This window comes from Puma concolor, chromosome A2 (genome assembly GCF_028749965.1).
Source record: "Puma concolor isolate L17-30 chromosome A2, mPumCon1.1.hap2, whole genome shotgun sequence".
NCBI classification, from domain to species: domain Eukaryota; kingdom Metazoa; phylum Chordata; class Mammalia; order Carnivora; family Felidae; genus Puma; species Puma concolor.
Genome location: NC_141668.1, coordinates 16,278,338 through 16,293,132, shown reverse-complemented (window position 1 = coordinate 16,293,132; position 14,795 = coordinate 16,278,338). Strand labels below are relative to the sequence as shown.

The 14,795-nt window shown below is 41.9% G+C and overlaps 1 protein-coding gene across 2 annotated transcripts in view; it reads left to right on the top strand.

Annotated features, from left to right (window-relative positions):
- TRIM24 (tripartite motif containing 24) overlaps positions 1–14,795 on the top strand; it is a 131,743-nt gene that overhangs the window by 101,721 nt on the left and 15,227 nt on the right. For both annotated transcript variants that reach the window (XM_086689126.1, XM_086689120.1), the window contains exon 10: positions 92–265. In XM_086689126.1, the coding sequence (XP_086545252.1) occupies positions 92–265 (174 nt within the window). The remainder of the gene's footprint in view (positions 1–91; positions 266–14,795) is intronic.

Below are 14,795 nucleotides of genomic sequence, written 5' to 3'. Positions count from 1 at the left end.
TTGCTGTCTTTCTTTGAAAGTTACAGACTTCTCTGTAATTTGTCTTTCAGGAGATGACTGTGACTAAAATGGTTTAATTTCTTTTTTCCAGCAACCCCCTCCACGTTTGATAAATTTCCAAAATCACAGCCCCAAACCCAATGGACCAGTTCTTCCTCCACATCCTCAACAGCTGAGATACCCACCGAACCAGAACATGCCAAGGCAAGCAATAAAGCCCAACCCACTACAGATGGCTTTTTTGGCTCAACAAGCTATAAAACAGGTATATATATTTACTCTCTTCAGCTTCTTGTTCTGCTTCTCTGCTTTCAGATAATGTTGAATCTATAAATAAAGCAATGGTTATGAAGAGCAAGTTTTTTTGTTTTTAATAAGTGTGAGTTACCAAGTTTATTACAGACATAGAGACAAAGCTAAGAGAATGGGTCCTGATTTATAATTAACAAGAGAAATCCACTTAAGTTGGATTAAAGGCCCAGAATAATCAGTGAGTCGTAGGTATGACTTTTGGCAATACTCGTAGGTGCAGCTTTTAGCTGAGTTCATTACATTTACTAAGAAGAATTCTAACAAATACAGGTTATATTCTGCAAAAGAGAAATCTTTAAATTGTTTGAAGGAGACTTAGAAAAAAACTGATAGTTTTCATATGGAGTACCTATACATCTGATGAAATTGAATGTTTTAAGGTTCTATATTAAATCCAATAGGATTTAATATTTATATTCTTTTTTTTTTTTTTATATATGAAATTTATTGTCAAATTGGTTTCCATACAACACCCAGTGCTCATCCCAAAAGGTGCCCTCCTCAATACCCATCACCCACCCTCTCCTCCCTCCCACCCCCCATCAACCCTTAGTTTGTTCTCAGTTCTCAGCAGTCTCTTATGCTTTGGCTCTCTCCCACTCTAACCTCTTTTTTTTTTTTTTTTTTCCCTTCCCCTCCCCCATGGATTCCTGTTAAGTTTCTCAGGATCCACATAAGAGTGAAACCATATGGTATCTGTCTTTCTCTGTATGGCTTATTTCACTTAGCATCACACTCTCCAGTTCCATCCACGTTGCTACAAAAGGCCATATTTCATTTTTTCTCATTGCCACGTAGTATTCCATTGTGTATATAAACCACAATTTCTTTATCCATTCATCAGTTGATGGACATTTAGGCTCTTTCCATAATTTGGCTATTGTTGAGAGTGCTGCTATGAACATTGGGGTACAAGTGCCCCTATGCATCAGTACTCCTGTGTCCCTTGGATAAATTCCTAGCAGTGCTATTGCTGGGTCATAGGGTAGGTCTATTTTTAATTTTCTGAGGAACCTCCACACTGCTTTCCAGAGCGGCTGCACCAGTTTGCATTCCCACCAACAGTGCAAGAGGGTTCCCGTTTCTCCACATCCTCGCCAGCATCTATAGTCTCCTGATTTGTTCATTTTGGCCACTCTGACTGGCGTGAGGTGATACCTGAGTGTGGTTTTGATTTGTATTTCCCTGATAAGGAGCGACGCTGAACATCTTTTCATGTGCCTGTTGGCCATCCGGATGTCTTCTTTAGAGAAGTGTCTATTCATGTTTTCTGCCCATTTCTTCACTGGGTTATTTGCTTTTCGGGTGTGGAGTTTGGTGAGCTCTTTATAGATTTTGGATACTAGCCCTTTGTCCGATATGTCATTTGCAAATATCTTTTCCCATTCCGTTGGTTGCCTTTTAGTTTTGTTGGTTGTTTCCTTTGCTGTGCAGAAGCTTTTTATCTTCATAAGGTCCCAGTAATTCACTTTTGCTTTTAATTCCCTTGCCTTTAGGGATGTGTCGAGTAAGAGATTGCTACGGCTGAGGTCAGAGAGGTCTTTTCCTGCTTTCTCCTCTAAGGTTTTGATGGTTTCCTGTCTCACATTCAGGTCCTTTATCCATTTTGAGTTTATTTTTGTGAATGGTGTGAGAAAGTGGTCTAGTTTCAACCTTCTGCATGTTGCTGTCCAGTTCTCCCAGCACCATTTGTTAAAGAGACTGTCTTTTTTCCATTGGATGTTCTTTCCTGCTTTGTCAAAGATGAGTTGGCCATACGTTTGTGGGTCCAGTTTTGGGGTTTCTATTCTATTCCATTGGTCTATGTGTCTGTTTTTGTGCCAATACCATGCTGTCTTGATGATGACAGCTTTGTAGTAGAGGCTAAAGTCTGGGATTGTGATGCCTCCTGCTTTGGTCTTCTTCTTCAAAATTACTTTGGCTATTCGGGGCCTTTTGTGGTTCCATATGAATTTTAGGATTGCTTGTTCTAGTTTCGAGAAGAATGCTGGTGCAATTTTGATTGGGATTGCATTGAATGTGTAGATAGCTTTGGGTAGTATTGACATTTTGACAATATTTATTCTTCCGATCCATGAGCAGGGAATGTCTTTCCAGTTCTTTAAATCTTCTTCAATTACCTTCATAAGCTTTCTATAGTTTTCAGCATACAGATCCTTTACATCTTTGGTTAGATTTATTCCTAGGTATTTTATGCTTCTTGGTGCAATTGTGAATGGGATCAGTTTCTTTATTTGTCTTTCTGTTGCTTCATTGTTAGTGTATAAGAATGCAACTGATTTCTGTACATTGATTTTGTATCCTGCAACTTTGCTGAATTCATGTATCAGTTCTAGCAGACTTTTGGTGGAGTCTATCGGATTTTCCATGTATAATATCATGTCATCTGCAAAAAGCGAAAGCTTGACTTCATCTTTGCCAATTTTGATGCCTTTGATTTCCTTTTGTTGTCTGATTGCTGATGCTAGAACTTCCAGCACTATGTTAAACAACAGTGGTGAGAGTGGGCATCCCTGTCGTGTTCCTGATCTCAGGGAAAAAGCTCTCAGTTTTTCCCCGTTGAGGATGATGTTAGCTGTGGGCTTTTCATAAATGGCTTTTATGATCTTTAAGTATGTTCCTTCTATCCCGACTTTCTCAAGGGTTTTTATTAAGAAAGGGTGCTGGATTTTGTCAAAGGCTTTTTCTGCATCGATTGACAGGGTCATATGGTTCTTCTCTTTTTTTTTGTTAATGTGATGTATCACATTGATTGATTTGCGAATGTTGAACCAGCCCTGCATCCCAGGAATGAATCCCACTTGATCATGGTGAATAATTCTTTTTATATGCCGTTGAATTCGATTTGCTAGTATCTTATTGAGAATTTTTGCATCCATATTCATCAGGGATATTGGCCTGTAGTTCTCTTTTTTTACTGGGTCTCTGTCTGGTTTAGGAATCAAAGTAATACTGGCTTCATAGAATGAGTCTGGAAGTTTTCCTTCCCTTTCGATTTCTTGGAATAGCTTGAGAAGGATAGGTATTATCTCTGCTTTAAACGTCTGGTAGAACTCCCCTGGGAAGCCATCTGGTCCTGGACTCTTATTTGTTGGGAGATTTTTGATAACCGATTCAATTTCTTCGCTGGTGATGGGTCTGTTCAAGCTTTCTATTTCCTCCTGATTGAGTTTTGGAAGAGTGTGGTGTTCAGGAATTTGTCCATTTCTTCCAGGTTGTCCAATTTGTTGGCATATAATTTTTCATAGTTTTCCCTGATAATTGTTTGTATCTCTGAGGGATTGGTTGTAATAATTCCATTTTCATTCATGATTTTATCTATTTGGGTCATCTCCCTTTTCTTTTTGAGAAGCCTGGCTAGAGGTTTGTCAATTTTGTTTATTTTTTCAAAAAAACAACTCTTGGTTTCGTTGATCTGCTCTACAGTTTTTTTAGATTCTATATTGTTTATTTCTGCTCTGATCTTTATTATTTCTCTTCTTCTGCTGGGTTTAGGCTGCCTTTGCTGTTCTGCTTCTATTTCCTTTAGGTGTGCTGTTAGATTTTGTATTTGGGATTTTTCTTGTTTCTTGAGATAGGCCTGGATTGCAATGTATTTTCCTCTCAGGACTGCCTTCGCTGCGTCCCAAAGCATTTGGATTGTTGTATTTTCATTTTCGTTTGTTTCCATATATTTTTTAATTTCTTCTCGAATTGCCTGGTTGACCCACTCATTCGTTAGTAGGGTGTTCTTTAACCTCCATGCTTTTGGAGGTTTTCCAGACTTTTTTCTGTGGTTGATTTCAAGCTTCATAGCATCGTGGTCTGAAAGTATGCATGGTATGATTTCAATTCTTGTAAACTTATGAAGGGCTGTTTTGTGACCCAGTATATGATCTATCTTGGAGAATGTTCCATGTGCACTCGAGAAGAAAGTATATTCTGTTGCTTTGGGATGCAGAGTTCTAAATATATCTGTCAAGTCCATCTGATCCAATGTCTCATTCAGGGCCCTTGTTTCTTTATTGACCGTGTGTCTAGATGATCTATCCATTTCTGTAAGTGGGGTGTTAAAGTCCCCTGCAATGACCACATTCTTATCAATAAGGTTGCTTACGTTTATGAGTAATTGTTTTATATATTTGGGCGCTCCGGTATTCGGCGCATAGACATTTATAATTGTTAGCTCTTCCTGATGGATAGACCCTGTCATATTTTATAATGTCCTTCTTCATCTCTTGTTACAGCCTTTAATTTAAAGTCTAGTTTGTCTGATATAAGTATGGCTACTCCAGCTTTCTTTTGGCTTCCAGTAGCATGATAAATAGTTCTCCATCCCCTCACTCTCAATCTGAAGGTGTCCTCAGGTCTAAAATGAGTCTCTTGTAGACAGCAAATAGATGGGTCTCGTTTTTTTATCCATTCTGATACCCTATGTCTTTTGGTTGGCGCATTTAATCCATTTACATTCAGTGTTATTATAGAAAGATATGGGTTTAGAGTCGTTGTGATGTCTATGTTTTATGCTTGTAGTGATGTCTCTGGTACTTTGTCTCACAGGGTCCCCCTTAGGATCTCTTGTAGGGCTGGTTTAGTGGTGACAAATTCCTTCAGTTTTTGTTTGTTTGGGAAGACCTTTATCTCTCCTTCTATTCTAAATGACAGACTTGCTGGATAAAGGATTCTCGGCTGCATATTTTTTCTGTCTAGCACACTGAAAATCTCGTGCCAATTCTTTCTGGCCTGCCAAGTTTCAAAAGATCAGTCACGAGTCTTATAGGTCTCCCTTTATATGTGAGGGCACGTTTACCCCTTGCTGCTTTCAGAATTTTCTCTTTATCCTTGTATTTTGCCAGTTTCACTATGATATATCATGCAGAAGATCGATTCAAGTTACGTCTGAAGGGAGTTCTCTGTGCCTCTTGGATTTCAATGCCTTTTTCCTTCCCCAGTTCAGGGAAGTTCTCAGCTATTATTTCTTCAAGGACCCCTTCAGCACCTTTCCCTCTCTCTTCCTCCTCTGGGATACCAATTATGCGTATATTATTTCTTTTTAGTGTATCACTTAATTCTCTAATTTTCCCCTCATACTCCTGGATTTTTTTATCTCTCTTTTTCTCAGCTTCCTCTTTTTCCATAACTTTATCTTCTAGTTCACCTATTGTCTCTTCTCCCTCTCCAATCCGAGCCATGGTGGTTTCCATTTTGTTATGCATTTCGTTTAAAGCGTTTTTCAGCTCCTCGTGACTGTTCCTTAGTCCCTTGATCTCTGTAGCAAGAGATTCTCTGCTGTCAGCTATACTGTTTTCAAGCCCAGCGATTAATTTTATGACTATTATTCTAAATTCACTTTCTGTTATATTATTTAAATCCTTTTTGGGCGCCTGGGTGGCTCAGTCGGCTAAGCGTCCGACTTCAGCCCAGGTCACGATCTCGCAGTCCATGAGTTCGAGCCCCGGTTCGGGCTCTGGGCTGATGGCTCAGAGCCTGGAGCCTGCTTCCGATTCTGTGTCTCCCTCTCTCTCTGCTCCTCCCCCATTCATGCTTTGTCTCTCTCTGTCTCAAAAATAAATAAAACGTTAAAAAAAAATTTAAAAAAATAAAAAATAAATAAATCCTTTTTGATCAGCTCATTAGCTGTTGTTATTTCCTGGAGATTCTTCTGAGGGGAATTCTTCCGCTTGGTCATTTTGGATAGTCCCTGTTGTGGTGAGGACCTGCAGGGCACTTCCCCTGTGCTGTGGTGTATAACTGGAGTTGGTGGGCGGAGCCGCAGTCAGACCTGATGTCTGCCCCCAGCCCACCGCTGGGGCCACAGTCAGACTGGTGTGTGCCTTCTCTTCCCCTCTCCTAGGGGCGGGATTCACTGTGGGGTGGGGTGGCCTGTCTGGGCTACTTGCACACTGCCAGGCTTGTGATGCTGGGGATCTGGCTCTTAGCTGGGGTGGGTAGGCAAGGTGCACAGGGGCAGGAGGGGCAGACTTAGCTTGCTTCTCCTTAGGTGATCCACTTCAGGAGGGGCCCTGTGGCAGCAGGAGGGAGTCAGATCCGCTGCCGGAGGTTTGGCTCCGCAGAAGCGCAGAGTTGGGTGTTTGTGCGGAGCGAGCAAGTTCCCTGGCAGGAACTGGTTCTCTTTGGGATTTTGGCTGGGGGATGGGCGGGGGAGATGGCGCTGGCGAGCGCCTTTGTTCCCCACCAAACTGAGCTCTGTCGTCCGGGGGCTCAGCAGCTCTCCTTCCCTTTGTCCTCCAGCCTTCCCGCTTTCTGAGCAGAGCTGTTAACTTATGACCTCCCAGACGCTAAGTCGCGCTTGCTGTCGGAACACAGTCCGTCAGGCCCCTCCGCTTTTTGCAAGCCAGACTCAGGGGCTCTGCTTGGCCGGCGAGCCTCCCCTCCGCCCCGGCTCCCTCCCGCCAGTCCGTGGAGCGCACGCCGCCTCGCCGCCCTTCCTACCCTCTTCCGTGGGCCTCTCGTCTGTGCTTGGCTCCGGCGACTCCGTTCTGCTAATCCTCTGGCGGTTTTCTGGGTTATTTAGGCAGGTGTAGGTGGAATCTAAGTGATCAGCAGGACGCGCGGTGAGCCCAGCGTCCTCCTACGCCGCCATCTTCAATGTTTATATTCTTAAGGTCTTCAGGTAAAAATATTTTCTAGATAAGACACTATTTTGTTATATTTGTCAAAGTTCTCTGTCTTCAATCACTTGTGTCAACACTCTTTCCAGCTTAATACTTGTAGGCTGATTTCAGTTTCATATTTTTGCCAAGACCAAAATAAGGAATATGATGTGGTTTCTATAATTCTCTGACATTCGTTTAATCAAATGATGTGAAAATTCTATTCAAAAAGTACATGTGCTGTGTGTTTGTGTGTGGTTATAATTAGTTTGGCTTTGCTTTAATAGCACAGAATTTTCTTAATATTTTAATAAAAACGCTTTTAAATAAGTCATTTCTTTCTCTGCTTCATTGGTAGAGAGAGGTGAAAAGGACTCAAGCTGCATTGTAGCCTTAAGTCCTGTTTACTTTCCTAAGAGTTTTGTGACCTTGTGCAAGTTTAATCTTTTAAATGTCATTTGCCCCAGCTATATATTGAATCCCTTGCAGAGTTGTGCTGAGACTGCTAATGTGTACAAAAGCACCTAGCACACTCTGTGTGCACAAACGTGTACCTTCCCTCTTCCCCAGTTGTTTTTTTTTTTTTTTTTAATTTTTTTTAATGTTTTTTTATTCTTGAAAGAGAGATGGACAGAGAGCAAGGAGGGGAGGGGCAGAGAGAGAGGGAGACAGAAAATCTGAAGCAGGCTCCAGACTCTGAGCTGTCAGCACAGACCCTGATGTGGGGCTTGACCCACGAACCATGAGATCATGACCTGAGCCAAAGTCGGACACTTAACCAACTGAGCCACCCAGGCGCCCCGCCCCTCTTCTCCAGTTGTTATTTTTAATGTGTAGATACACACTCTAAGGATGTTTTTAAGATGTTTCCTGGAGAAGAGGTTGGGGAAGATGGCGGGGTAGGAGGACGCTGGGCTCACCGCCTCCGGCTGATCACTTAGATTCCACCTACACCTGCCTAAATAACCCAGAAAACCACCTGAAGACTAGCAGAATGGATTCTCCAGAGTCAAATGCAGACGAGAGGCCCACGGAAGAGAGGAGGAAAGGTGGAGAGGCGGTGTGTGCTACACAGACCAGCGGGAGGGAGCCGGGGTGGAGGGGCAGCCCGCCGGCAAAGCAGAGCCCCCAAGTGTGGCTTGCAAAAGCAGAGGGGCCGGACAGAGTGTGTTCTGACAGCAAGTGGGACTTGAAATCTGGAAGGTTATAAGCTACCACTCTGCTCGGAGAACGGGAGGGCTGGAGGACAACGGGAGGGAGAGTTGCTGAGCCCCAGACGACAGATCTCAGCTTGGTGGGGAACAAAGGCGCTCACCAGCGCCATCTCCCTCGCCCATCCCCCAGCCAAAATCCCAAAGGGAACCAGTTCCTGTCAGGGAACTTGCTTGCACTGCGCAAACACCCAAGGCTGTGCTTCTGCGGATCCATCCCTCCAGCAGCGGGTCTGACTCACTCGCGGTGCTGCAGGGCCCCTCCCGAATCGGATCACCAAAGGAAAAGCGAAATGAGCCTGCCCCTCCCGCCCCTGTGCACCTTGCCTACCCACCCCCCAGCTGATACGCCAGACCCGCAGCACCACAAGCCTGGCAGTGTGCAAGTAGCCCAGATGGGCCATGCCACCTCACAGTGAATCCTGCCCCTAGGAGAGGGGAAAGAAGGTATACACCAGTCTGACTGTGGCCCCAGCGGTGGGCTGGGGGCAGACATCAGGTCTGACTGTGGCTCCACTCACCAACGCAAGTTATTCAAGACAGCACAGGGGAAGTGCCCTGCAGTTCCACACCACTCCAGGGACTATCCAAAATGACAAAATGGAAGAATTCCCCTCAAAAGAATCTCCAGGAAATAGCAACAGCTAACGAACTGATCAAAAACGATTTAAATAGTATAACAGAAAGTGAATTTAGAATAATAGTCGTAAAATTAATCGCTGGGCTTGAAAACAGTATAGAGGACAGCAGAGACTCTATTGCTACAGAGATCGAGGGACTAAGGAACAGCCAGGAGGAGCTAAAAATGCTATAAATGAGCTGCAAAATAAAATGGAGATGACCACAGCTTGGATTGAAGAGGCAGAGGAGAGAATAGGTGAACTAGGAGATAAAATTATGGAAAAAGAAGAAGCTGAGAAAAAGATAAAAAAATCCAGGAGTATGAGGGGAAAATTAGAGAACTAAGTGATGCACTAAAGAGAAATAATATATGCATAATTGGTATTCCGGAGGAGGAAGAGAGAGGGAAAGGTGCTGAAGGTGTACTTGAAGAAATAATAGCTGAGAACTTCCCTGATCTGGGGAAGGAAAAAGGCATTGAAATCCAAGAGGCACAGAGAACTCCCTTCAGACGTAACTTGAATCGATCTTCTGCACAACGTATCATAGTGAAACTGGCAAAATACAAGGATAAAGAGAAAATTCTGAAAGCAGCTAGGGATAAACGTGCTCTAACATATAAAGGGAGACCGATAAAACTAGTGACGGATCTCTCTACTGAAACTTGTCAGGCCAGAAAGGAATGGCAGGAAATCTTCAATGTGATGAATAGAAAAAATAGGCAGCCGAGAATCCTTTATCCAGCAAATCTGTCATTTAGAATAGAAGGAGAGATAAAGGTCTTCCCAAACAAACAAAAACTGAAGGAATTCATCACCACTAAACTAGGCCTACAAGAGATCCTAAGGGGGATCCTGTGAGACAAAGTACCAGAGACACCGCTACAAGCATGAAACCTACACACATGACAATGACTCTAAATCATATCTTTGTATAATAACACTGAACGTAAATGGACTAAATGCGCCAACAAAAAGACAGGTATCAGAATGGATAAAAAAAAAAACCAAGACCCATCTATTTGCTGACTACAAGAGACTCATTTAATTTTTTTTTTCAACGTTGATTTATTTTTTTGGGGACAGAGAGAGACAGAGCATGAACGGGGGAGGGGCAGAGAGAGAGGGAGACACAGAATCGGAAACAGGCTCCAGGCTGTGAGCCATCAGCCCAGAGCCCGACACGGGGCTCGAACTCACGGACCGCGAGATAGTGACCTGGCTGAAGTCGGACGCTTAACCGACTGCGCCACCCAGGCGCCCCAACAAGAGACTCATTTTAGACCTGAGGACACCTTCAGATTGAAAGTGAGGGGATGGAGAACTATTTATCATGCTACTGGAAGTCAAAAGAGAGCTGGAGTAGCCATACTTATATCAGACAAACTAGACTTTAAATTAAAGGCTGTAACAAGAGATGAAGAAGGGCATTATATAATAATTACAGGGTTTATCCATCAGGAAGAGCTAACAATATTAAATGTCTATGCACCGAATACGGAAACCCCCAAATATATAAAACAACTACTCACAAACATAAGCAACCTTATTGATAAGAATGTGGTAATTGCAGGGGACTTTAATACCCCACTTACAACAATGGATAGATCATCTAGACACATGGTCAATAAAGAAACAAGGGCCCTGAATGATACATTGGAGCAGATGGACTTGACAGATCTATTTAGAACTCTGCATCCCAAAGCAACAGAATATACTTTCTTCTCGAGTACACATGGAACATTCTCCAAGATAGATCACATACTGGGTCACAAAACAGCCCTTCATAAGTATACAAGAATTGAGATCATACCATGCATACTTTCAGACTACAATGCTCTGAAGCTTGAAATCAACCACAAGAAAAAGTCTGGAAAACCTCCAAAGGCATGGAGGTTAATGAACACCCTACTAAAGAATGAATGGGTCAACCAGGCAATTAGGGAAGGTATTAAAAAAATGTATGGAAACAAACGAAAATGAAAATACAACAATCCAAACGCTTTGGGAGGCAGCGAAGGCAGTCCTGAGAGGAAAATACATTGCAATCCAGGCCTATCTCAAGAAACAAGAAAAATCCCAAATACAGAATCTAACAGCACACCTAAAGGAAATAGAAGCAGAACAGCGAAGACAGCCTAAATCCAGCAGAAGAAGAGAAATAATAAAGATCAGAGCAGAAATAAACAATATAGAATCTAAAAAAACTGTAGAGCAGATCAATGAAACCAAGAGTTGGTTTTTTGAAAAAATAAACAAAATTGACAAACCCCTAGCCAGGCTTCTCAAAAACAAAAGGGAGATGACCCAAATAGATAAAATCATATATGAAAATGGAATTACTACAACCAATCCCTCAGAAATGCAAGCAATTATCAGGGAATACTATGATAAATTATATGCCAACAAACTGGAAAACTTGGAAGATATGGACAAATTCCTAAACACCCACACACTTCTAAAACTCAATCAGGAGGAAAGAGAAAGCTTGAACAGACCCATAAGCAGCGAGGAAATTGAATCAGTTATCAAAAATCTCCCAACAAATAAGAGTCCAGGACCAGATGGCTTCCCAGGGGAGTTCTACCAGACGTTTAAAGCAGAGATAATACCTATCCTTCTCAAGCTATTGCAAAAAATAGAAAGGGAAGGAAAACTTCCAGACTCATACTATGAAGCCAGTATTACTTTGATTCCTAAACCAGACAGAGACCCAGTAAAAAAGAACTACAGGCCAATATCCCTGATGAATATGGATGCAAAAATTCTCAGTAAGATACTAGCAAATAGAATTCAACAGCATATAAAAAGAATTATTCACCATGATCAAGTGGGATTAATTCCGGGGCTGCACGGCTGGTTCAACATTCGCAAATCAATCAACGTGATACATCACATTAATAAAAGAAAAGAACCGTATGATCCTGTCAATCGATGCAGAAAAAGCATTTGACAAAATTCAGCAACCTTTCTTAATAAAAACCCTGGAGAAAGTCGGGATAGAAGGAACATACTTAAACATCATAAAAGCCATTTATGAAAAGCCCACAGCTAACATCATCCTCAATGGGGAAAAACTGGAGAGCTTTTTCCCTAAGATCAGGAACACAACAGGGATGTCCACTCTCACCGCTATTGTTTAACATAGTGTTGGAAGTTCTAGCATCAGCAATCAGACAACAAAAGGAAATCAAAGGCATCAAAATTGGCAAAGATGAAGTCAAGCTTTCACTTTTTGCAGATGACATGATATTATACATGGAAAACGCGATAGACTCCACCAAACGTCTGCTAGAACTGATACATCAATTCAGCAAAGTCTCAGGATACAAAATCAATGTACAGAAATCAGTTGCATTCTTATACACTAACAATGAAGCAACAGAAAGACAAATAAAGAAACTGATCCCATTCACAATTGCACCAAGAAGCATAAAATACCTAGGAATAAATCTAACCAAAGATGTAAAAGATCTGTATGCTGAAAACTATAGAAAGCTTATGAAGGAAATTGAAGAAGATATAACGAATTGGAAAAACATTCCGTTCTCATTGATTGGAAGAATAAATATTGTCAAAATGTCAATACTACCCAAAGCTATCTACACATTCAATGCAATCCCAATCAAAATTTCACCAGCATTCTTCTTGAAGCTAGAACCAGCAATCCTAAAATGCATATGGAACCACAAAAGGCCCCGAATAGCCAAAGTAATTTTGAAGAAGAAGACCAAAGCAGGAGGCATCACAATCCCAGACGTCAGCCTCTACTACAAAGCTGTCATCATCAAGACAGCATGGTATTGGCACAAAAACAGACACATAGACCAATGGAATAGAATAGAAACCCCAGAACTAGACCCACAAACGTATGGCCAACTAATCTTTGACAAAGCAGGAAAGAACATCCAATGGAAAAAAGACAGTCTCTTTAACAAATGGTGCTGGGAGAACTGGACAGCAACATGCAGAAGGTTGAAACTAGACCACTTTCTCACACCATTCACAAAAATAAACTCAAAATGGATAAAGGACCTGAATGTGAGACAGGAAACCATCAAAACCCTAGAGGAGAAAGCAGGAAAAGACTTCTTTGACCTCAGCCGTAGCAATTCTTACTCGATGCATCCCCAAAGGCAAGGGAATTAAAAGCAAAAATGAACTCCTGGGACCTCGTGAAGATAAAAAGCTTCTGCACAGCAAAGGAAACAGTCACCAAAACTAAAAGGCAACCAACAGAATGGGAAAAGGTATTTGCAAATGACATATCATACAAAGGGCTAGTATCCAAAATCTATAAAGAACTCACCAAACTCCACACCCGAAAAACAAATAATCCAGTGAACTAATGGGCAGAAAACATGAATAGACACTTCTCTAAAGAAGACATCCGGATGGCCAACAGGCACATGATAAGATGCTCAGCATCGCTCCTTATCAGGGAAATACAAATCGAAACCACACTCAGATCTCACACCAGTCAGAGTGGCCAAAATGAACAAATCAGGAGACTATAGATGCTGGAGAGGATGTGGAGAAACGGGAACCCTCTTGCACTGCTGGTGGGAATGCAAACTGGTGCAGCCACTCTGGAAAGCAGTGTGGAGGTTCCTCAAAAAATTAAAAATAGACCTACCCTATGACCCAGCAATAGCACTGCTAGGAATTTACCCAAGGGATACAGGAGTACTGATGCATAGGGGCACTTGTACCCCAATGTGTATAGCAGCACTCTCAACAATAGCCAAATTATGGAAAGAGCCTAAATGTCCATCAACTGATGAATGGATAAAGAAATTGTGGTTTATATACACAACGGAGTACTACATGGCAATGAGAAAGAACAAAATATGGCCCTTTGTAGCAAGGTGGATGGAACTGGAGAGTGTGATGCCAAGTGAAATAAGCCATACAGAGCAAGACAGATACCATATGTTTTCACTCTTATGTGGATCCTGAGAAACTGAACAGAAACCCATGGGGGAGGGGAAGGAAAAAAAAAAGGTTAGAAAGGGAGAGAGCCAAAGCATAAGAGACTGTTAAAAACTGAGAACAAACTGAGGGTTGATGGGGGGTGGGAGGGACGGGAGGGTGGGTGATGGGTATTGAGGAGGGCACCTTTTAGGATGAGCACTGGGTGTTGTTTGGAAACCAGTTTGACAATAAATTTCATATATTGGGGAAAAAAAAAACGTTTCCTGGTCCCAGGCGCCTGGGTGGCTCAATAGGTTGAGCTTCTGTCTTCGCCTCGGGGCATGATCTCCTGGCTTGTGAGTTCAAGCCCCCCGTAGGGCTCTGTACTGACAGCTCAGAGCCTGGAGCCTGCTTCCAATTCTGTGTGTGTCTCTCTCTCTGCCCCTACCCCGCTCACACTCTGTCTCTGTCTCAAAAATACACATTAAAAATATATATATTTAAAATGTTTCCTGATCAAAAATCTAAACATGAATGAATAAATGAATAAACTAGGAGATAATATAGATAATAAATTTAATCAACAGATTAAATTAACAAATTATAGTACACTTGCATAGGGGAATATGTTCAGCAATTGAGAAAATGCAGTAATCTATAGATGATGTTATATGGAAAAAAACATTATAGAATTTTTGTAGGGTATTATCTCATTTTTCTGGTTGGGTGGGGAGTGGGGGGTGGGGAGGGTTTTTTTAAAAAAATAAACCTTGGAAAGATATACATCGTCCATAACTATGATTATTCTGAAGGAGGGAAGTTGGCAGAGGGCACAGGAAGAGATGGATGGACATGAGGAGTAGGTAGGTGGTAAAGATGACATTCACAGGTTTCTTTATACAGTGTTTTCAGTGAGGAATACAAATTAGATTTTTCAAAATTGGAATGCCTGTCACACTATCACTCTGTATAATGTAGTCCATATATTGTTGTATTTGGGGATTTTTCCCCCTTGTATAGTCCTGAGATACCTCTTAGTTGCTTTCCTTTTCCCCTATATTTTATTACAAAAATTTTCAAACACAACAGCTAAAAGAGTTGTGTCAGGGACTAATTGTTCTATTTGGCTTCTCACTTACTAATCA